This window comes from Archocentrus centrarchus, chromosome 20 (genome assembly GCF_007364275.1).
Source record: "Archocentrus centrarchus isolate MPI-CPG fArcCen1 chromosome 20, fArcCen1, whole genome shotgun sequence".
Taxonomy (NCBI): Eukaryota; Metazoa; Chordata; class Actinopteri; order Cichliformes; family Cichlidae; genus Archocentrus; species Archocentrus centrarchus.
In genome coordinates, this window is record NC_044365.1 from 27,236,600 (window position 1) to 27,258,545 (window position 21,946).

General features: G+C 40.5%; 2 protein-coding genes across 3 annotated transcripts; both read right to left on the minus strand.

Moving 5' to 3' along the window:
- Positions 1 to 3,257: 3,257 nt before the first annotated feature.
- msc (musculin (activated B-cell factor-1)) lies at positions 3,258 to 4,811 on the minus strand. 2 transcript variants are annotated; one of them, XM_030757146.1, is made up of 3 exons: positions 4,693 to 4,811; positions 3,721 to 4,160; positions 3,258 to 3,470 (listed from the first exon to the last, which is right to left on the minus strand). In XM_030757146.1, exons 2-3 carry the CDS (start codon positions 4,141 to 4,143, stop codon positions 3,393 to 3,395), a joined length of 501 nt encoding a protein of 166 aa, XP_030613006.1. In that variant the 5' UTR covers positions 4,144 to 4,160; positions 4,693 to 4,811; the 3' UTR covers positions 3,258 to 3,392. The 2 variants fall into 2 exon arrangements, with proteins under 2 accessions (XP_030613006.1, XP_030613005.1); XM_030757145.1 differs by lacking the exon at positions 4,693 to 4,811 and having other exon boundaries at positions 3,721 to 4,337.
- A 2,705-nt stretch (positions 4,812 to 7,516) lies between these two features.
- Positions 7,517 to 21,625, minus strand: trpa1b (transient receptor potential cation channel, subfamily A, member 1b). Its single transcript, XM_030757020.1, is given in 29 exon segments — positions 7,517 to 7,757; positions 8,107 to 8,225; positions 8,318 to 8,419; positions 8,642 to 8,710; positions 8,903 to 9,085; positions 9,297 to 9,426; positions 9,521 to 9,690; positions 10,007 to 10,096; positions 10,269 to 10,425; positions 10,582 to 10,652; positions 11,825 to 11,917; positions 12,025 to 12,084; positions 12,236 to 12,326; positions 13,324 to 13,490; positions 13,717 to 13,831; positions 13,946 to 14,110; positions 14,921 to 15,096; positions 16,139 to 16,239; positions 16,323 to 16,422; positions 16,915 to 16,963; positions 18,292 to 18,428; positions 19,155 to 19,300; positions 19,777 to 19,885; positions 20,039 to 20,146; positions 20,649 to 20,723; positions 20,726 to 20,826; positions 20,957 to 21,052; positions 21,055 to 21,118; positions 21,530 to 21,625. Coding segments are annotated over 29 exon segments (3,354 nt in total). The 3' UTR covers positions 7,517 to 7,543.
- Positions 21,626 to 21,946: the final 321 nt, after the last annotated feature.

The window sequence follows — 21,946 nt, forward strand, 5'->3', positions numbered from 1 at the left end:
CAATTGTAGGTTCAAGTATCAGAATTTTCATATCTGGAAAGAATTTGTTTTCTAAACAAAGCTTGGACACAGGAGAGGAACTGATCTCCCCACGGAGAAGCATTAGGCATGATTTAAACCGTTGGGGATTAGCATATCCCTGTTCTCATTAGCAGGACTGACCAACTCGATGCTGCCCAACAAACATGCTGTAAGTGGTTATGAAAAGCTCAAAGCATGTAGATTGGGATCCTGCAGCCTCTAAGACCTAAATAGTGTTTTGGGGGGCAGCTACAAAGACACCCTCACTGAACCCCCTTATGTTGGCTTTGGACTTATAGTTCCTTCCTGTTCATGGAAATTCTTCTACAAAAAAAAAAAGCTGGACTGTGTTGAGCTTTGATGGCTGATGAAGCAATTTTATATCAGAACAGCGTGTTCAGCCTGAATTCATTTAAGACTGAATTAAAAAATTAGATTAGAAAAAATATAAGGACAAAGAAGAAACACATTTCAGTGTGGAACGCATACAAGAAGCAAGAGGGCAAATGTGCTGCTTATGTGTTCTCATTCAAATAAGTGTTTTTGTTGTAAAATTTAAGTATGGAGATCATGCGAGTAGGAAAAATATCAAAATATCACTGAAAAAAAATTTAATGTCATTCTAAAAACACTGCACAGGAGCGCAGTCAGAGGTTCAGTCCGTTGTCACCATGTTGCCTTATGTGAAGATGTGCTGACCTCTGCTGGACATAAATATTCACGATTGTTAAAAAAAAAAGAAGTGATCTAAAGTTGACTCATATCAATCCATAGTTTACCTTAAATCCATGGATTTTTAACCATGAATGACTTTATATTGCAAAGCCTGATTTGCAATACAACAAGGAAAATTTGTGGGGGAAAATTTCGCAAAAGAAGAAGTTTTTTAATATCCACGAGAACACTTAGGTTTGAAAGTATTTAAGTGAGTACCCTATAGAGGGTTAAAGCGGAGGTTTATTACATTAGAGACAGTTGAAAATCAGGTAGTTTTTATTGACTTCTACACACTTGGATTTAGTTTTAGAAATATATTTTCTGTGTTGCCCTATTTTGAACTTTAACACCTTTTTCTGATCTAAAAGGATTTTTTTTTTTCACAGCAGATATTTTGGCTCCTTTAAAACAGCTAAACCGCAGATGTTACGATATTAACAGTGGCTTTTTAAAGTCCACGTGTCCCACTGTGCCAGCGTGAACAAAATTAGCACGCAGAAACTGAAGCAGCTGATCCCAATGACTGTTAATGTTCCAACTGACAGGCCTGGTTTTACTCTGTGACATACAGAAATGCTCTCTGATGTTTGGGACCTAAAGAAGCAAACTGTGGTGACAACCCTACATTGTCCTTATACCTAGAAATGATTATGGCTCAGTGTTGCGCCGGCAAGGTTGTAAATTTAAATAAATAAATAAATTGGGTTATTACACAGAAATTATGGATTTTTCTGTACACGAGTGAAGCTTATTCCAGTCTACAAAGTTATGGAAATGGACTATATCTAAAATATACATTTAAATCTTTTTTTTCTATCACAAATATGATTAAATTAAACTCATGAACGCGTTAGTAACATGGTTTCCTCAAACTTTGTTCACATTCCTCGCCACTAGATGTCACTCATGTAACATTTACAAAATGCATGAGCTCAAACGTGGCTTGCGTCTGATTAGCAGCAGAGTCATCACTTACTCTAGCCAATGTTGCCATAAACTGAGAGAAATTATTAGGTCTGTGGAAAACAAAAAGCTTCAGTCCCAGGAAACGAACTGCTCACTACATGCAGACCAATCCCAAATCAGCATTTTGTTGACGTGCCATGCTTTGATTAATGGCACCTCATTTGCAGTTCAGTCAAGTTGCGCAACAGACATTTACAAGATGCTCTCCTCTGGTGCCACATTTTAAGTAGATGGTACGAGAACAGAGGCAGAGTGAGTGTGAGAAGGCAGCTCATTAGCTGCCCGGGTCCAAGAGAGCGGTCGGTTTCTCCCAGGAGAGCAGTTCAGAGTTCTGGGAAACTCACCAACGCAGCAACAGCTGCAACTCTACATGAACCTGATGAAAACTCATCCTCGCCTCTCTCTTTCATTTAAACCGTTTTGTCAGTCTGCCCCACCAGACTGTCTTGGCTTGGATCTCAGCCCATCTGTACTCACATCATTTTAAGGGGTTTAACTGGATAAAAGGACTCCCGGATCAAGAGATCACTGTTATCCAGTCTCTCTCTGCCAACTAAGCATGAGTGCGTGTTTGTGCGAGAGGGATGTGGAATGAATAGTGGGGTGCAGAAGGTTACTGGGGAACTCTGCTAGTGACCTTTAGTTTTTCACTGAATTTATGACCACTGCTTTCTGAAGGTTTTTTTTTTTTTTTTTTTTTTTTTACATTAATATGAAAATTTGCATTGAGTGTTGCTCAAGATTTCCAGACAGAAATGAGATGTCATGTGGTGCAGCTCAAAGCGGCTGAGCTGAGGGTTTGGAGCAAGTCCTTTAACCTCAGGACTGCCACAAATTTAGCTTCTTTTTTCTTTTCTTTTTTTTTTGGAGGTGCCACTTATTTTGACCTTTTATGATAGAACTGGAGATTTTGCTACATTTAGAAATCATTATGGAGCCTATATGTGTGTGACAAGTATAATATCTGCACCAGCTTTATAGCAGCATTTTTGATTTCAGTGCATCTGTCAAAAATGTGTCCATGCACGACAGATAATCGATAATTAAACAGTTTTCATGTCTTTCTAAAACACATATTTTTGCACAAGTGGCACACATATATCCCAAATTTATAATTTGCTTTTCATTACATACAAATGATGCAGCTTAAGCTCCTTCTGATGTTCATCTTCTGCAGATGTACCAACTCATCCACCAGTTTTCCCACCCTGTATTTTAAGTTGGAATACAACCTGTGCTTTGGTTTTAATGCATGAATACATACGCATGGCTAAATTTAAAATTCACTCATAGTGCAGAATGAAAGAATCAGACTGCGACTGGATATCATGCACAGGCTGAGCTGCCAAAACTGTTTAATGTATGAAAAATGTGTTCGGCCATATAACAGTTGAATGGTGCTGTGCACAGATTGATAAGATGACAGGTATTAAAGAGGTTTGCTAAATCCAAATTCAGCCTTTTTAAAAAAAAATAAAAAATCAAGCATAAATGAAGATAAAATGTTACACTCAGTGTAAATGTGACTTAATACTGATTTCAGCAAACATGCACACAACAAAATATTATGGTTTTGAATCCAAAGTCATTGTTTAAGGGTCAAACTGATGTAGTTTATTTAAAGATGTCTTTTTGCTCTCTTCAGGTTCCAGTCAAAGAACTTGAGCTGGTGCATGAAGACATGTCGCCTATGCTGTTGCTCCACAAAGTCTTATAGTGGATGAGATGTCCTCCTCTGATCTTCCTGTCATCATAAATGGCCAAGTCTGTTACAAAAAAAATACAAATTAATTAGTGAAAAAAAATCAATTAATTAAAAAAATTTAACGCTCAACACTAATGCTCAGAATTACAATAGAATTAATGAAGAAAATTTTTATTTTAGGAAATACTGCATTCTGTCATGTCAACAAAGATGACATTAGGGTCCATATTGAAAGTTAAATTGAAAGGAAAGCTTAAGCATAAAAGAAAAAGTTGATTTCTATCATGACTGTAAAAGTTTGACATCCGTACCAGACTGACTGGGTGTGCAAATCTGCTCTCGAACCGGTCATCCTGCAGAAGCTGCCTAAGGTGGGAAATGTAGCTAGAAGCAAGACGAAGCGTGTCCAGTTTGGAAAGTTTGGTGTCCGCTGGAACCCAGGGCAGGCTGGTTTTCAGTCTGGAGAAAGCTTTGCTCAGCACTCTCATCCTTGCCCTCTCCCTGGCGTTAGCCGCGTTCCTCTGTGATTGCCGCGTTTCCCTCTGGAGCGCTTTGGAAAGTCTGCGCTCCTGCTTGATCCTCCCCTCCACACCTTCATCTTCCAACTCCTCCTCCGAATACCGGCTGGGATTATAGCAGGTGACTTTCCGAGCGGTGTTCTCCAAGGGGGTGGTAGTCCTTCTGTGGCATGTCTCCTCGTCCTCAGCATCACTTGCAGCAGAGCCAGTGGACATGGCTGCTCCACCTGCGCCTGGGGAAACAGAGAGAAGTGGCACCTTGGACGCAGCACTGACCGAAAATCTTCCAGTTGACAAGAGTGAAGTAAATGACGAGAGGCTGCAAGTCAGCACCCCTTTTAAATTCCCATTTGGTAACCCTATAACTTATTTTCCCCAGAAGCCCTAAAATGTCAAAGCTTGACAACACTACAGCACCATCTGCATGAGCTAAAGACAGCTCTCTCTAAAGAGACATGGCTTAGCTACCCCTCTAATTTAAGTGTCATGGACTTGGCATCTGTACAGTTTTTTTTTTTTTCTGAGCATTTCTCCTCCCACCCTTTTCTCCAAGCGACCATGACCTCAGTGAGACCACAACTCCATCTCTTTGTATAAACTGTTAAAGACAGAAGTTGCTCATTTGCAATCTTAATTAAATTAGTCTCTGTGAATTAAATGCTCATCACTGTCAATGATAGTGAAAGATGTAATGAAGTTCCTCCAAGGCTCTTTGGGCATTAATTTTACCAAACTTAGGAAACCCCTCAAATATGCTGAACTTACTGCAGTGCGCAAATTCCCCGATTGAGGTCCAATCCACTGCAACAAATACAAATATCTATATTCAATAAACAATCCTGCAGTTTGTGGTCCCACAGATGTGTTTTAGAAATGTCTTGAGGACCTTATCAAAAGTGTCTAATCCTTTGCTGCGTTCACAGAGGGATTGGGTTTCTGCAGATGGAGGAGGGCTTCACACGCAGCCTCTGTGTACCAGCCCCAGCTGTTATTGGTTCCCATGACATCTGGAGCGTTGGCATGACATGGGTGTGGCAGAGGCAAGGAGGCATCATCTTCATTCTCATAGTATCACAATTTTGTTTATTTTTTTACTGTGCATCTTGGCTGTGTTTGCATTTCCTTTGCGTCTTGGTGTATATCAATCATGATGGGATATGAAGACTGAGCTTGAGAGCAGAGGGAGAGAGGGAGATTGCTCCGGGCATTAAAAGAAGTGTTTCTGTTGAGATACCATGGGAGGTTTTAAAGAAAGGTTTATTTTGGACCACACTCACACAGAATAGAAATTGATTTTTGGCACCAGTGCAACCAAAGTTTTGGAAAAACTTGAATGGGCACAATTTCTCTTAAGGTTTTTGATTCATACTTTCTCTGCTCGCTCATGATATTCCCAGAAAAATCCCAGGTCCCTGTTTGCTATTACACCACATAATATGTGTGAAATTTCAATTTTTTTTTTTATGACAATAGCCAAACTCTGCCAAGGATTACTTAACTGCAGCTGAGATGCATGCTTGATTTTGGTAGATAGCCATGCAGGGGCCACGAGAGAAAAAAAAGGGAAATTACTGTACGGGACTGGGCTCAACGCCGTACTGTACTCCAACAGTTCCCAGAATGGCATGAAACTTATTCCAGCATGTTGGCCTCGAGTCACACCTTACTGAACAATGAAAATATTCAGTTGTGATATTTTTGTTTGTCTCCTGTTTACAGCGATGTTCCAAAAGTGAAGTGCTCTGTGATTTTCTGCTGCTCAGACTTTCCTCTTTCATGGGACAAGAATGTTCCTTAATCCAAGGACACATTCCTCCGCTTCCCATAATCCTGCTTTTCCAAGGAATTTCAGCAAAAGCAGAGATCAGCTGGAGCTTTGAGGGATTCCTTTTCTTAGCACACACCCTGGACGTGTCATGACTCTGAAATATTAGGTTCCACTTGTGCTGGTAAGACAGTCAGAGCTTCAGGCGTGCTGCCAACTCATCCTCCGTCACTGCATCCATCAGCAAGGTGAGTGACACTCTTGAAGGTGCAAGCTATAGGACTCTGCCACCTGATTTACTCCTCTTTTTACAGCGTGTCTTTTTCTTTTTAATCTAACACGAAAAGATATTGGCTGTATGACACATATTTCAAGTTGCAGCTTCATTCAGTGTCACCGAGAAACACGCTGAGATAAAACACTCTGATCATTTGTCATTCTGTGCATGTAGCGCCTCAAGACTAGAAAAAAAAAAAAAGAAAAAGAAAATATTGTCCAAAACATCAGTGTAATGGATGGTTACATGGTTATTGTATTTGACCTGGGAATAATTACATTCAGGGCCGGCAACAATAAATAACACTTAAAACTTGACTTGAAAGGAGAGCAAGCATCTGTCTATCAGCAAAGACTTTCAGGGGTCTTGACCTCTATCAGGGCCCTAAGCTGGAAAAGCAGAGGGACAGGTGCAGGCTCATGATGTCACAGGCCTTTCTCGCTTTCCCTCCCAGCCGCTTATGATTCCCATGATTGCCTTTGAAGCAGCTTGCAGCACATTATAAGTTGCTGGATGAAGCATGCAAAAAGTGCAGAAATCAGAGACAATAACCATCAACAACTCCAACCCCTTTGATTTATTATTGTTTTATTATCATTATTGTTGTTGTTATTGTGCCATTCATTAAGTCGTGCCCAAAACTCTGAGAAAATGTGTACTGTAAGCGACAGATGAAGCAACCATGTATATTTGTGTACCACTTTACAAGAGCAGATGTCACAAAGCGCATCATAACAGTGACATAACGGGGGGTGCCTGTAGTTCAGGAGGGAGAGCAGGTCATCTATTAATTGGAAGGTTGGTGGTTCGATCCCCGGCCACTCCAATCTGCATGCCAAAGATACTGAACCCCAAATTGCTTTGTGATGTGTTCATGGGAGTGTGTGGATGTTACATAGAAAGCACTTATAGGCGTAGAAGAAAGTGAACTGGTAAATGAAGACATGCTGTATGAAGCCCTCTGACTAGAAAAGGGCCATGTAAGAACCAGTTCATTTACCACAAAATGATGGAGCAACAGAGATTAAAAGCACACATTTCAGATGGATGATGCATGCATGCATACTTTTACTGTAGCTATACAGATCTCAATCTGATGAAAATCTCGGTTTAATGATGGTGAATGCATGAACTGGATATCAAGCCACATTACAAAAACTGCCTGTGTAATAGTAATATGTCAATATTGCTTGCACACTAAGAAGTAATTTATCGGCAGCTCGGTGGTGTAACTTAAAAGTAGCCTGCAGGATAAGAAGTGTTACTTTTTCACCCAATAATGAATTATTTTATAACAATACCATTAATATCATTGTTTTAAGTATTTAATGTTTCAGTCTTTAGTTTCAAGAACCACATAATAGTTAGGCCAAGCCAATTAATAACAATTCAATTAACTTTTCCTACTGTTACAACATGTATATAATGCATTCAGCTATTAAATCTTTGTATGATTGGTTACATCTATACCTATTTAATAACTTTTTATAACATATAGTTGTAGGCTTTGATAAAATATCAACAATTCACTTTGAAAAATTGTTTGGTTGTTGCTGTTGTTTGTTTTATCGTCTTCATTTTCGTCTCGACTCGATGGCTTTCATTAGTGGGACCCACCGAGATGTAGTCTGTCTACCTGGCTTAGCCTGACCTAAGGTGGGCCACATGCTGCGTCTGATGTTTACAGGGCCATCATATTCGTCAGCCTCAGAGGTGATCTCCATTTTCTGGATGATGAGCTTCACGAGGCAGTGCTGCTTCTCCAGCAGGCATGACATCTCTTTCATTCTGTGGAAAAAAGAAAGAAAGAAAAACCCCACAATCAGTTCAATTAGTGACAGACTTCATTCACCCTTGGCTAGATTTATAAAGAGACAGCTGGAAGGTCAGACTCCTGAGTGACCTTATCTGCTGACTATAGAAAGAGATACAGAGAGCGATCTGTAGGGGTCGCTCATGCATCAGAAACTCATTTTACATTGCTTAAGCCCCACTTTAACTTTCTGCATGCACAGTCTAAATCATTGTGGCTGCAACACAAATTTTAGAGAGCCTTCTTTCTATTAATTTAATAAAAAGCTTGCACACTTTTATAATGTTAGGAAGGAGAAAACTGACTTCCACTTGGACGCTTTACCTCGTCTTCTGCTTTCTGAGCTCATTCTCAATCAAAGTGCAGGCCTTTGATTTGGCTTGCAGATGATTCCAGACTTCATTTGTTTCCTCTTCACCATAGAAAAGTTTCTTTAGAAAGTGCTGCAACCAAAAGTGTGCAGATTTACTAAAAGAGGAATACTTAACTTACACAAGTGATAGAAGTAAATCATCATGGTTTACACTGAACTCACCTTGGAACACCTGAGATTGGGGTAGATGGTAATAGAGTTTTTGTCAACTCGTTTCATAAACCAGTAAGGGAGCTTATCTTCCAGAGCGGTGTGGAGGTCGATCTGGGGTCAGAAAGACTGATATTTAGAGGTGGGTGCAATTTTGGGGGAATATTTAATTGACAAGCTCGTTACGTGTCATTGTTCCATGTGTTTTGTTAAAAGGCCTCAAGAACAAAACACCACAGCACCAAACACAAATATGCTGGATAAAAGATCTGATGTATCTTTTATTTTTTTCAAAAAGTTGAGAGCGAAGCACTGAGAAGCTGGTTTAATACAAACCTGCATGGCTATACGTTTCAGGGCAGCATTTCTTTGAACCTCAGCAATATCTCCAACGGCCAAACCGATCTACAGCACAACCAAAGACAAATAAGAACCGCTCATTTAGTTTGGTCAGAACTTCTGAAAACACAAAGTTTATATGACCAGAATGAAAATGCTGTAAAAGTAGTGGAACAGATACTATAGAGCGCATTCAAAGCCAAACGTATAACCACATACAGTAAACTGCTTTACTCGGGACTATCAGGGTATGCTTACCATCAGGTTCACGAGCAGTATTGGCATGAGCAGAACAAAGACCACAAAAATGAAGTATGTCAGGATACCAAAAGGCAGCTGATGATTCAGATACTCATCCAGGAAGTTATTCTGGTAGTTCAGTTCCCCGACCATCATCACAAAGGTTTGTATCACAGAGAGCGGCACGCTGTTAAACTCTCTCTAATGATTAAAAAAGGAAGAAGAACAATTTAGTAACAAGTTTGAAGTGTAAAATGATTACCACAAGACTTTTTTTTCCCAAAGTCAAGCATAAATACTTTGAGGATTATTTTAAAAATGAGTATTTTGATGGTCTTTCATCCTGCAAAAAAAGTATTCAAAGAGCCTTTAGAAATGCACGGTTATAAGCGTTACTGCATTCTTCTCCTACCTGATTAAGCATCAGGGCATGGAACGCCAAGCTGAATGCTAACATCAGGTAGAAGAACAGCAATACAATGCGAACCAGTGTCTTCATAATCTCCCCAAACATCACAACATAGATGCCAATGCCATCAAACCTGGGAAAACAGGAGATTAAACAGGTTAGTAACCTCAACTTCACGAGAAAGACACCACACTGAAATGGAGCGTTTAAGTCAGAGTGAATAGTACCTCTGGAGATAAAGGAGAAATCCAACCCAGGAATTTAAAACTGCTATGGCCCCCGCTTGCCAGTGTAAAGAACCCTCTGCATTGAGCATGAGGGGGACGACGAACAGTATAGAGAAGATGGCTGAAATCCAGTCGCTCTGGTTGGAATAATCCATGAAGTATTTCCAGCGCTTTTAAATATCAAGAAGAATAATGTCAGGTAAAATAAAAGGCAGTACACTATTTTAAAGAAAAACCTCTTGCTTGACATGTTAAATGCATATTAATAAACCTGTGATGTGGGGTTTTTTTTTTTTTTTTAACAGCTAAACTTAAGCATAGAGGTGACATTCTGACTTTTGCTATTCGGCGGGGCTGTAAATCTAAATCAGAGGGCGCTCATCCATCACACCTGATTGCCTGTGTGTCCACACAGACCCGGTGCTGCACAGATTTATGGGCACATGTTTTATGTGAGGTAATGACACTTGCATAAAAGAATGTTACCTGCTGTGATATCTGCACCACTTCTTTTCCTATTGAGTAGATGTTCATGACCAAGACCATCACCATGCAGAAGGACAAGGACACACTTTGCTGTGAAGCAAATATTGAGACTTGCTTTGAATGGAGAGACTGCATCATTAGCACACCTTTGTAATAATACACTTTTCTGTATATATATATATATGTATATATTTGTTTTCTATTATAATTTCCTTATGATGCTGTCAGCATCCGTATTATTTATCATCACTGCCATTAGTACCTCTGAGAACGATACGGGAACCATGATGATACTCTGCTCGCTCGTGTTTGTAATGTTCACAGAGGGTCTCAGCACCACTATAAGGTGAGTTAAAGGCAGTAGCCCCAGCAGATACAGAAACATGTTGAGCACATGAGCTATGCTCCCATAAGCAACCCTGTGGACAAAGCAGAAGACACTTTGGACCAACATTCAAAGTAAATCGTTCACTGGCACTGGAGTAGAGTGAATCAGTCTGCTTTCATTAAGATCAGTAGTTCTATATGAAAATGAAAAAAATCATCTCAAGGGTTAAATCGCCCTGAATACACACCACTTCATTGCCAGATACTTTTTGCAGACAGGATGGTTGAGGAGCTCGATGCGGTTGTACTGCACCATGGCCTGCAGGAAGTGTAACAGAAAAATAATCCATGGTTAGTAGCACATTTTCCACAAGCAGTGGTTCTCACTGTTGAGCTGGAACCAGTACAGTTCCACATCTCTGGTGTTAGGATTAGGGACAGGGAGGGAGAGTGACTGCCTGTATAGGTGGAGCTGGACCGGACCAGTGGCTCTGCAGTGAGAAGCTTCTTCAAGTAAGATCAACCTGAGATTTGAAATTATAAAAGTATGTTATTGATTGTCACTGGCAAAATGGAGGGTGGTATCCACAGATGGAAATGGGCATGATATTTTTTATTTTTATTTTTTGTAACATTTAGTGAAATATTCTTGTGTTTTTTTCCTATGCCAAATAGTGCATAGTGGAGGACTAGAGGAAAGATTTCACAGTGTATCTTTGCCTCAGTGATTTGGCGCAGCCTGTTATTAGGTCTCTGTAGACTTGGCCACTCACCAAATTTGTGAACATTTGCATGCAGATTAAACCTCTCTTGAACTACCCTCTGGTGGCAGTTTATGCAGTACAACTAGCTGAAATTAATGCAGATGCAACAATTCAACAATACATCCAACCTCCGTGAAGGTTGTAATTTGGAGTTTCCTGCTGAAAATGGTTTGCAGACCTAAACTGTTTGGTCATTTTGAAGGCTGCAGTCAGTCTTTCTCTTGAACTGTATTGCAACACAAAAAAGAAAAGAGCGACTGAGTCATAGGCTGCAGCAAACAGTGGGCTTTACTCTAAATTTAAGTCAAAACATCCTTGACAGTTTCTTTTTTTTTCTGTTTGGCAACAACCAAAGGAAAAAGAACCCAAGGGCATAACGAACCCAAACTTTGCTAAAATAGGGCATTAATGAAGTGTCATTTTCAGTAAAGTATGTAGAGGATGTAAAAGCGTCCTGAAAAGGCCACACACTGTGGATATGTAGTTGTCACTGTCACTTTCAAATAATTAATAGAGGAAGTGTCATCACAGCTCCTGAGGATGAATAGGCAAATCTTGATCCCATGAGCTTACCAAGGCAATTGGTTACGTCTACAGGGCCTCATTAGAGAGTGATGCATGGCTGAAATAGAACTTGAGTGCTTGTAAATCATGTGGAAACACAATATTTGGATTCTACTGCACCAAAAAATTATAACTGCGGATGAGAATAAATGAGGTTGCTTACGTTGAGTGCAGCTAGTGGCTGGATTTTATTTGCATTGTAAGTCTGTCTGTTCCCCTCAAGCGGAGCTTGGAGCCATCTGAAATCATATTCAATCTACACCACATAAAAAGTTGTTTAGTCTTTTTCCTGATCAGCGTTTCAAACAGTATATATAACATATGTTTTGTTTGTTTTGATTGTGCAGCTTGTAGATAAATTACATGGTAATCAGGGCTGTTGTGGTCATCATCGGATTCTCTCACACAGCGGTCCAAAAGATGCTGTTGACAGAAACGGCACAGTGCCGGGGCATTAAATCCTTGGCAAATTACAAAAGTTTACACAACAGAAAACTGCAGCAAGATATGAGTTATGATGACCATATACACTGATTTATGATATGGATGGAAATTTTTTGTGCCTGTGGCAAACCTTGTAGGTTTCAGGCAGAAACTCAATCATGTCTAGTATGGGGCATCGCTGGCTAGTACCAGGAGTGAACAGGCTCAAAGCTTCAGCACACCTGTAAGAAGAAGAAGAAGAAGAAAAAAATTATTTTTTACAAACACCATTATACGCAGTGGATTTTCAAATGACTTTGGTGTTTCACAGTGGCAGTATTTAAGAATAAACAGCTGCAAATAGAAATTCACACTGCTACTCACACATTTAGATTGCATGGCATGACATGGCTCCAGATAATGACCAGGGATTTTGAATTTCTCATATAAACTCGAGAATTAAATGCTCCTTTATTGCTTGAGAAATCTACCTGTTAAAAAACTAATTAAACTGGACAGCCTGAAAAAATCATTGTCACAAAGCCATCAATCAACAGCTGACATTTGGGAGATCTGAATTGCTCACTCTCAGGAGGTCAGTGAATTCCAGCGTGGTACTAGGATAGGATACCACCTGTGCAACATGTCCAGTCGGGAAATTTCCTCACTACTAAATATTACACAGTCAGCTGTTAGCTTCATAGAATGGGTTTCCATGGCCGAGCAGCTGCATCCAGGCCTACACCGCCAAGCACAATGCAAAGCGTCAGATGAAGTGATGTAAAGCACGCCGCCACTGGACTCGAGAGCAGTGGAGACGTGTTCTCCAGAGTGACAAATCATGTTTCTCCGCCTGGCAATCTGATGGATGAGTCTGGGTTTGGCAGTTGCCAGGAGAAAAGAACTTGCCTGGCCTGCACAGAGTCCTGACCTCGACCCGACAGAACACCTTTGGGATGAATTAGAGCGGAAACTGTGAGCCAGGCCTTCTCATCCAACATCAGTATCTGACTTCACAGATGCGCTTCTGGTAGAATGGTCAAAAATTCCCATAGACACACTCCTAAACCTTATGGAAAGCCTTCCCAGAAAAGTTTTATCTGTTATAGCTGCAAAGAATGGGCTGACATCATATTGAACCCCACGGATTAAGAATGGGATGTCACTCAAGTTCATATGTGTGTGAAGGCAGGTGGACAATATAGTGTACATTTTATATGTTTTGTATAAACAAAATACCTGTCACTGTCAATTATAGCATTGACCACATCTTTTTTCCCATTCTGCAGAGCTTCATGGAGGAACGATGTATGATTCTTGTTTAAGACCATCTCCGCCCCCCTAGCCAGCAAAAGTCTGACCGCGGCCACATGTCCACCTCTCGATGCGATGTGGAGTGCAGTGTTCTGTCAATGCAACAGGAGACAGCTTCTGACATTTATTATAGTACTGGGATGACCGAGATATTCCGAACAACCGGTGATTATTTGTGTTTTTACGTTTAACTTCTTTTTTAACTTAGAAATGAAATGGAAAATAAGCCTTGCACAAAAATTTTGCAGCACAAATTAATCAATGCATGTAAATATTTTTTAACCACAGCAAACTTTTTGGAGTAACAGCAAACTATACCCCATCCTCATCTGTTTTATCCAGTAGTTTGAGATTGGCTGATAGTAGGATATCCATCGTTTGTGTGTATCCTTCCGATGCAGCATGGTGCAGACAAGTCCAGCCCTTGTAATCACTGTGAACAACACATGGAGGAATCACAGACTTTATATACAGGTGTGTATGCTGTAAAATGTATGTCCTTTTTATGTAGATGTGCATGTTTTCTGTGCACGTGAGTTTACAGTACCTATGAAAGAGAGCTCCTTTGCGCAGCAGCAGTTGTACCACCTTTGTGTGCCCCTCTTTTGAAGCCAAATGGAGTGGGGTCAGGCCCCGCTCATCACCTTCATTTAGCAGGCGAGAGTCGGTGATAGTCTCTAGTAATCGTTGACATGTATTGATGCGGCCATACCTGTAAAAATAAGGGCGATTCACTGGGTTGTGGAGAAACAGCAGAGCATAGTTTCCTTTGACAGTCTTATACTAAAACACTCAGGACTGCTGTTGCAGGGATTGAACCTGTAGATAAAACAGGTTGTAGGCTGGGTAGCAATACAGATTCAAGGTGCTAGGGGCTGTAAGAAGACAACAGTAGAAGTGACATATTTAGTTGGGAGATTGTGTTTCTTTATCTCTGAAAATATAAGAAGGTCAGCAGCAGTGTCTGTGCAGTGTTCCATACATTAGTGGGGAATGGGAATGAGGTGTCTACAAGAGTTAAGGTATGATATCATAACCTGGCCTTCATTTGCCCTCTAGTTCTAATGAAATGTGTGGTAATAATGTTGAATATCTACCCACTTCACACTGTAACACTTTCTTCACATGTGCCTCACTTACTGAATTCTGTTCCTGTGATAGCTGCATGATATTTTAGGTATGTTGCTTGAATTAATCTTCAAAAAGCTTTTGAGTGCATGAATTCATCAGTGTTTTAAACAGCTGAGCAGTGAGGTAGGTTTTATTTTTCATCTGTCTGTTTGCTTAACTACAGTTAAGTGGATCACAGGTTAAAGGCTTCTGAGTACGAATTTGTTTCATTAACTTTTGTATATCCAGCTACCTTTGAAATTCTGTGTGGATGTAACAGCTAAAATGTTTTACAACAACACTGGGGTTACATGGCATACAGTACTGGGAAATATTCCAGTTTAATGTTGTATTCTAAATTAATTGTATTTTAAATGAACAAATAGAAACAATGTGGCATGTAAAGTCTTACTGAGCAGCAAAGTGCAGGGCAGACTTCTTGTCCTTGGACTTGCATGCAAGGCCAAGTTCCCCCGAGAGGCCCAGCATGTTCTTCACTGAGTCATGGATTCCCAGTCTGCAGGCGTAGTGCAGTGGGGTGCAGCCCTCATTATCCTCGCAGCTTAAGAGTGCCTTCACACTGTTAAGCTAAAATCAGATGCATTATGAACACATTTTCTTCATTCTTGCTGTACAATTAACAGGAGCTCTACACTCACCAGCCACTTTTTAGGTACACCTGTTCAACTGCTTGTTAATGCAAAGATCTAATCAGCCAATCACATGGCAGCAGCTCAGTACATTCATGCATGTAGACAGGTTCAGATGACCTGATGAAGTTCAAACCAAACATCAGAAGAACTGTGATTTAAATGACTCTGAACATGGCAGATCAGCTGGTCTGCGTATTTCATAGACAGATGATACCAAGTGAGCATGGTTTAAATACTGTACCACAGCCCACCTGAGTACTGTTACATGCCCATCCCTTTATCACTACAGTGTACCCATGTCCTGATGGCTGCTTCCAGCAGGATAACCACATCAAAAAAGTTCACATCATCTCAAACTGGTTTCTTGAACATGCCAATGAGTTCACTGTACTCAAATGGCCTCCCCAGTAATCAGATCTCAGTCCAAATCAATCAATTTCCACGTGCAGCTGCAATTCTGCAGCAACTGTGATGCTATCATGTCATTATGGACCTAAATCTCTGAGCAGTGTTTCCAGCATCTTGTTGAATTTGTACCATGAAGAATTAAAGTAGTTCAGAAAGCAAAAGGGGGTCAAACCCGGTTCTAGCAAAGTGGCTGGTGAGTGTATATTGTGTACAGTTTATAAAAAAGGCTACAGTTATATGTACTGAAATAGAAACTCCATACACAAACATTATATAAAATTTACTGCATTGTAATCTTTCCCATTAATACAACGTCTTTGTGCCTCATTTTGAAAGCTGTAACATTGTTGTAGCCTTAGGAAAAACTTACAGTGTTTAAAGGAGTATTTGGCTTTAGTGAGCGTGTAATGAACTTCATCAACTGGCTTTGAATGCATGCAACTACTGAAGGCTCAAGGCAAACTGATCAAGGACAGGGCCGTAATTAGAGTCCAGTCACTTAATGACATTTTTGTTTAAGCAACATTCAGTGCATTTAATAAGCTCCTGACTACACTGATTGGCAGTACCTGCAGCACTTCTTCTGGGAGGTTTTTCAGTCCCTTTGGCTGCAGAATGGCCAGGTGAAGAAAGTTGCAACCACATGTGTCCCTCACGTCAACATTCACCCCTAAAAACACAGTGTTCACAACCTGTATTATCAGGCAAATTACAGGAGCATTACTGGTGGAGAAGTCATTTACTTTACTTCACCTTTTGACAGCAGCAGAGCCACAGTTTTCCATGCTCCACAGCTCGTAGCCAGCAGCAAGGGAGAGTTTCCTTTACAATCAGTGCTGTTAACGTCTGCGCCCTGATGGTAGAATGCATTACAGCTTTAAAATTACCGCTTAAAATTTAAATTGAAAGCATTGCGTGTTCATTAGCAAAGACTGTATGTGAACAGGATTCTCATCAAAACAATACTAAAGTTTATCTCCTGCTTGCCAAGTTTGCAGGCAGAATTAGTAGAATTAGTAGAGTTGAACTCCACTTCCTTCTTTAAGAACCATCAAAGTGCAACAGATGGTGACAGATGGTCCACAAGCAATGGGCAGCACCTGTAGTAATTACTCAGGCGCGTATTTGAAATAGCAAATATTGTTAAATGGTAGCAATAGGAACAAACATAGTAGAATGGAAGATTTTACTAATTGAAATCAGCTGCTGCTTTTATAGTGTTTGTGTCAGTTTGATGCACAGAGGGATTAAAAAAAAAAATCAGTAGGAAATAATAAAACTGGACATGTCCTGTGTATGACAGCTGCGTGGCATTCATGTGTAGTCACATGTGTCTCTTATTTACCAGAGAAATTAGGTACTCTGCCAGCTCCATGTGATCAAATATTGTAGCCCTGGAAAAGTAAACACAGTTGTTGTAAACCAGCCGTTACACGCATTACTTTGAGTCAAGGTCTTACTCATGCTGTCATGTAAGCAAGGGAAGATGATTTCATTCTTATTCTGCAACATCACAGCCAGATTTCCCTTTATGGTCACACTTTTAACTTCAGGATTGTAAGGATTCCCTTTGATGATACAGGTGAATGACAGATGATTTCCACAATAAATGATATACCAAAGGATAATTTAAAATTCAGATATTGAAGTCTTACTGCCCTCCACGTTACAGCTATGGCATCCAAATAAGAATCAAAATACAGAGTAGGGACCTTTGTCCTTTACTGTGCTACTGTCAGTCCCATCACAAATAGCTTTTAGATAGCATCTATCTGGATGGGAAGCATATCAATATTACATAATTATATCATTATCACTGTCCTCAATAAGGCTCACTGTTCTGTTTGCCATACAAAAGGAGCTGATATCTAATTATCTTGTTTGCAGATGTGTTTTAGTGTTGATATGATGCAGATAAGCTGAGCTTTAGATAGCACGAGCAAACAAATGGGTAGTAACTGCATTATTACATATCTACACAAATTCTGTGCTATCGCAACTAAGATCAGTTTAATTTAAACAATGCCTACTAATAAAACAGTGAATTAAGATTGTGACATGCTGGAAACTTGCCCTTCTGTGCTCTCAGTCACTAACCGGTCAGCACAAGGGAGCAGAATTCTATATATACACACTACGTAGACTGATTTAAAATTGGATGCTGAGATGCAGTTAATAAGGTGGGATTGTTTTTTTACATTTTGGACTCTCAGCAACTCTCTGCTCTCTCTCACAGGTCTGCATGGTCAGGCTGCTTTGCATTTTGTCAGCATGGAAATTTGAATTTCAAAAAGGCACCAATTTAGAATTCTACATAAAAGCAGTTTGCAAAGATGTTGCTTTCAGAGTCTATGGCTGAGCGGCCTCGGGTTCTCGGTCCGATCTAGCCCTCACACTTGTGACCAAGACCAAGATGCCAAAGCTAGTCACGGTTTTGAAACAAAACTTTATAAACCACTGAGTATGTTTTGATGATGGCTCATCTTTCATGCACAATTTGTGATGGCAACTCTCAGGAATGACCTGGCTCTTAACAGAAAGGCAAATAAGCCTATTTCCAAGACCCTATTTCCAAGAACCCAGAGGAGAAAGCCTTCAAAACCACATGCAGTTACACTATTTAACGATACTACCAACAGATGTAATATTATAATCACTTTCAGTATCATATGATCAATTAACTCATTTCAGCATCGGAACTGAACGACAGGAGGAAACCCACCTGTGCAGTGGCGTCTGATGTGCCCCATCAGTGAGATTGATGATGTCTTCTACTCGCTCAACAGAGGACAGCATCAGTTTGACTACCTCGAGAGCACCCTGGGTGCAGGCCAAATGAAGCGGTGTAGACCTGTCGTTCTAGAGCCCAACAAACATGGATACATTACAAGTGATGAATGCCTGAACAGAATGCGTATTTACAAGTTCATTAGAGACAGTTGTGTCTTCTGCATACAGAAACACTGTGGAGACTGTTATAAAACTGGAGCGATGTAAACAGACAGGTATGAATTAGTATGCACATGCAGATTTTACACATACTGTGAGCTTCCTCCTTGTAACATTTAGCAAAGTAACTCCTAGACTTCTTGGCTGAACGCTGGGAGCTGTAACACAAGCCTTTAATGAGATAACCAGGACTGGCAGGAGGAGGCCTGTGATCACTCCACTTAGCTTCACAGTGTAAGTGGATGTAATTTGTATCAATTTAGCCAACCGAAGCTATTACTGTACTCACTATTCCTGATGTAGCTCTGGCCACTAGCCCAGGGCAGGATATAACGATCACTCCCAGATGGGTATGATAAGAGTGACGGGCTCTAACAGTACAAAGACGGTGACCTTTTGGTGATAAATTGTTTTACAGGTGTAACCAGTTGAGATCCAGCTTTTATTTTTAAAAAGCAATGCAAATCTGACAGAGTATGGGTGAATTGCAAAATTTGCAATATGTATGACTATGGCATTCTGATTAGTAGGTAAAATCAGTGGTGAAAATCAAATGAATGTTTACCCTGTCTTGTTGAGAAGGTTTATGAAAATGCCATGTAGCCATTTACATGTTATCTTTTGTAGTGGAAGTACCTGTTGCTGGTCAATTTTGGCCCCAGTAGCAATGCAGAGACGGATAGTCTCAATATTCCCACCACGTACAGCCAGATGGAGGGGACTGCTCTTGGATTTGTCTAAATAGTTGATGTGGCACACAGCTGAGTGGCCTAACTCCTCTCCTGCCAGGGGAGAATTCAATAAATTGTTTTTAAAATCTTGAAAAATGCAGTGAAATAGTACAAGGCCCATAATGACAGTTTCTTTTGAGCATCTCCTACTTTGACTTTTAGGGATTTTCTTGAGTAGTTTTTAGCAGAGGGAAGTAATGAGTAATTGTGTACATTCAAGACGGGTTGTGTAAAAAAGACAGCACACAAATGTGAGTACCCATTCATCTGCTTGCTTGGCAATCACGCAAATATCCTAAACATTTTAAGCTCTGACAAAACTTTGTCCAAAAACACAAAATTTACCAAGCAGACCTCCCACTGTGGATAAACACACTATCAGTTATGACGTCTAGCCTAGCACAAGCACTTTTCTGAAAAGAAAAAAAAGCTGTCTATCAACTTAAAGTGCTGCTTGGCCTTGTAAAATGCTTTCTGTACTTTCAGCACTTTCAGTTGTTGATGATAGAGTTTTCGCTTTATCATACCAGCCTTGAGAATCACTTCCATGGCTTTCTTCGCTCCTGCGAAGGCAGCAGTGTGCATGGCATAATGTCCAAGCTTGTTCTGCCGGCAAAGCTTCGCTCCATGCTTTAACTTTGATGGATACACAAATGGATGAGGAGAAAAACAGAGACAATGTTTCATCAGAGGCAAAGCTGCAACATAAGGAAGCTAGATAACAAGTTCGCAGTTATCTTTTATAAGAAGGTGTAGGATACACAGTCCAACATGAAGCCTTGTACACACCAACATGCTGAGAGCCTCGCAGTTATTAAGGGCGCAAGCGAGCATCAGTGGGGTGTTTCCGAGGTCTCCCTTCAGATTGCAGTCTGTACTGCTGTAGGACAACAGCACCTTTAGAGAAGGGAAATAAAAACAGTAAGCTTCATCCTGTCCATACTGTCCTCAGCTTTCTTGCCTGTGTGCAGTATATGCTAGTGTCATTAATCCTACACAATTCATGGCATGTTTCAGTTTGAGGACAAGAGTCAAATGCCGTGGTGAGGAGACGATGAGGTCTTTTGAACGGAACGTTCAGTCAGGTTTTCAGTTTTCAGTTGATTTCACACAGAAGACTGATTTATTTATGTTGAGTAATTTCACCCAGCAACAGGTGACGACTATGTGCTGAATACCGTTTGCACCTCAGTGTTGAAATGCTCTTCAGTGGCACACATGAAAGCAATTTTATTTTTATCTTCCAAATAATGAATAAAGTAGAAAATTTGGGACTCCACCACCATATAAAACACACACTAAGTTTGCTGAATTAAAAATTAACAGACATGTTCCACTCTGACCTTGTTATGCAAACATACTTCCTATCCTGTAAATTGAGCAATATCAGCCCTCTTACCCCCAGCAGGTTGTTGTGTCCACGGCTGACAGCCAAGTGCAGGGGGGACAGGAGGGCAGTGTTTGAGGATGTTGGGGGTCAGCCCCCAGGTCCAAAAGAGCCTTGCAGCTCTCTGCCTTGTTCCTCTCCACTGCCCAATGAAGGGGCACATTGCCCTGCTCATCACAGCTGTTCAGAGCTGAGAGAAGATATTAGAACACACAGAGGGTTGTGAGGCAATGCTGACAGTTTATACAGTGTGTATAAATTATATATAAATATAAATCAGCTGCATCACAGCTTGTGATTGGTGACTTGGGCGCACTTACCTTGTGCATCTGTGACAGTGGTGATGAATTGGATGAGGGTGACGTGGTCCCCTGCGGCGGCATGATGAAGGGGACTGGCTCCACATTCATCTTTTCACTGAGGACCTCTGGGCTCTTCTTCACTAGGTTCTCCAGGTGAGCCAGGTCACCCCTCTCAGCCAACTGGATGATATTATATAAAATAATAAAACGGAAAGAAGAGAAGTAAATTAGACATGCAGATTTTCCTTCTTTCCGGTTTGTTCCAAGCTTATTTTACCAAAAACACACGATGCCAGAAGGCATTTAAAAACTATTCTTGGGTTTTTTCTGATGTAATCACTGAAGTATGATATAACTGCTCTTTGTTAGTTTTGTATAATCCCAGACATTACAATCCAGTTCATTGTAAATACTGAAAGTAGCATAATATTATTATATAATACTAGAACTGTCTAGGCCTACTCCTTGGGATTAATCCGAGTTACATAAACCTTCTCATATTGTGAATACTTGTGGTAGAAATGAGTCAGTTCTTAAAAATGCTTTTCACAGACGTCTGTAATTTATTTAATTTTTAATTCTTTTCCTCACCTCAAATATATTTAACGTTGTCAGGGCTGGATCTTCATCCTCTATCACATATGTATAACAGCTGGTTTGCCGGGCCACATCCCTGCTGAAGTTCATCACTTAGCTCACACTCTGTGACGACAAGCCCTAATAAAAACAAAGAAGGCAATGACACATGTCTGCATACAAACCCTGTGCACACACCTGTGCAAACTGATAACAGTACGCACACAACAGCAAATTTAAAACACGGATAGAAGTACGCCGTAGATTCAATCAAGATGTGCAGATGTGCATAAAAAGTAGACCTTAGAGTGTTATGTGACAGATAGGGAAGATAAAAACCTTAAGCCTCAGGCTTCTATTGCTAGGAGGGGACATGGGCACAGGACATTGTCTTTACCCGGAAGGGCGTTCACATCTGCTGAGTGTTTTGGG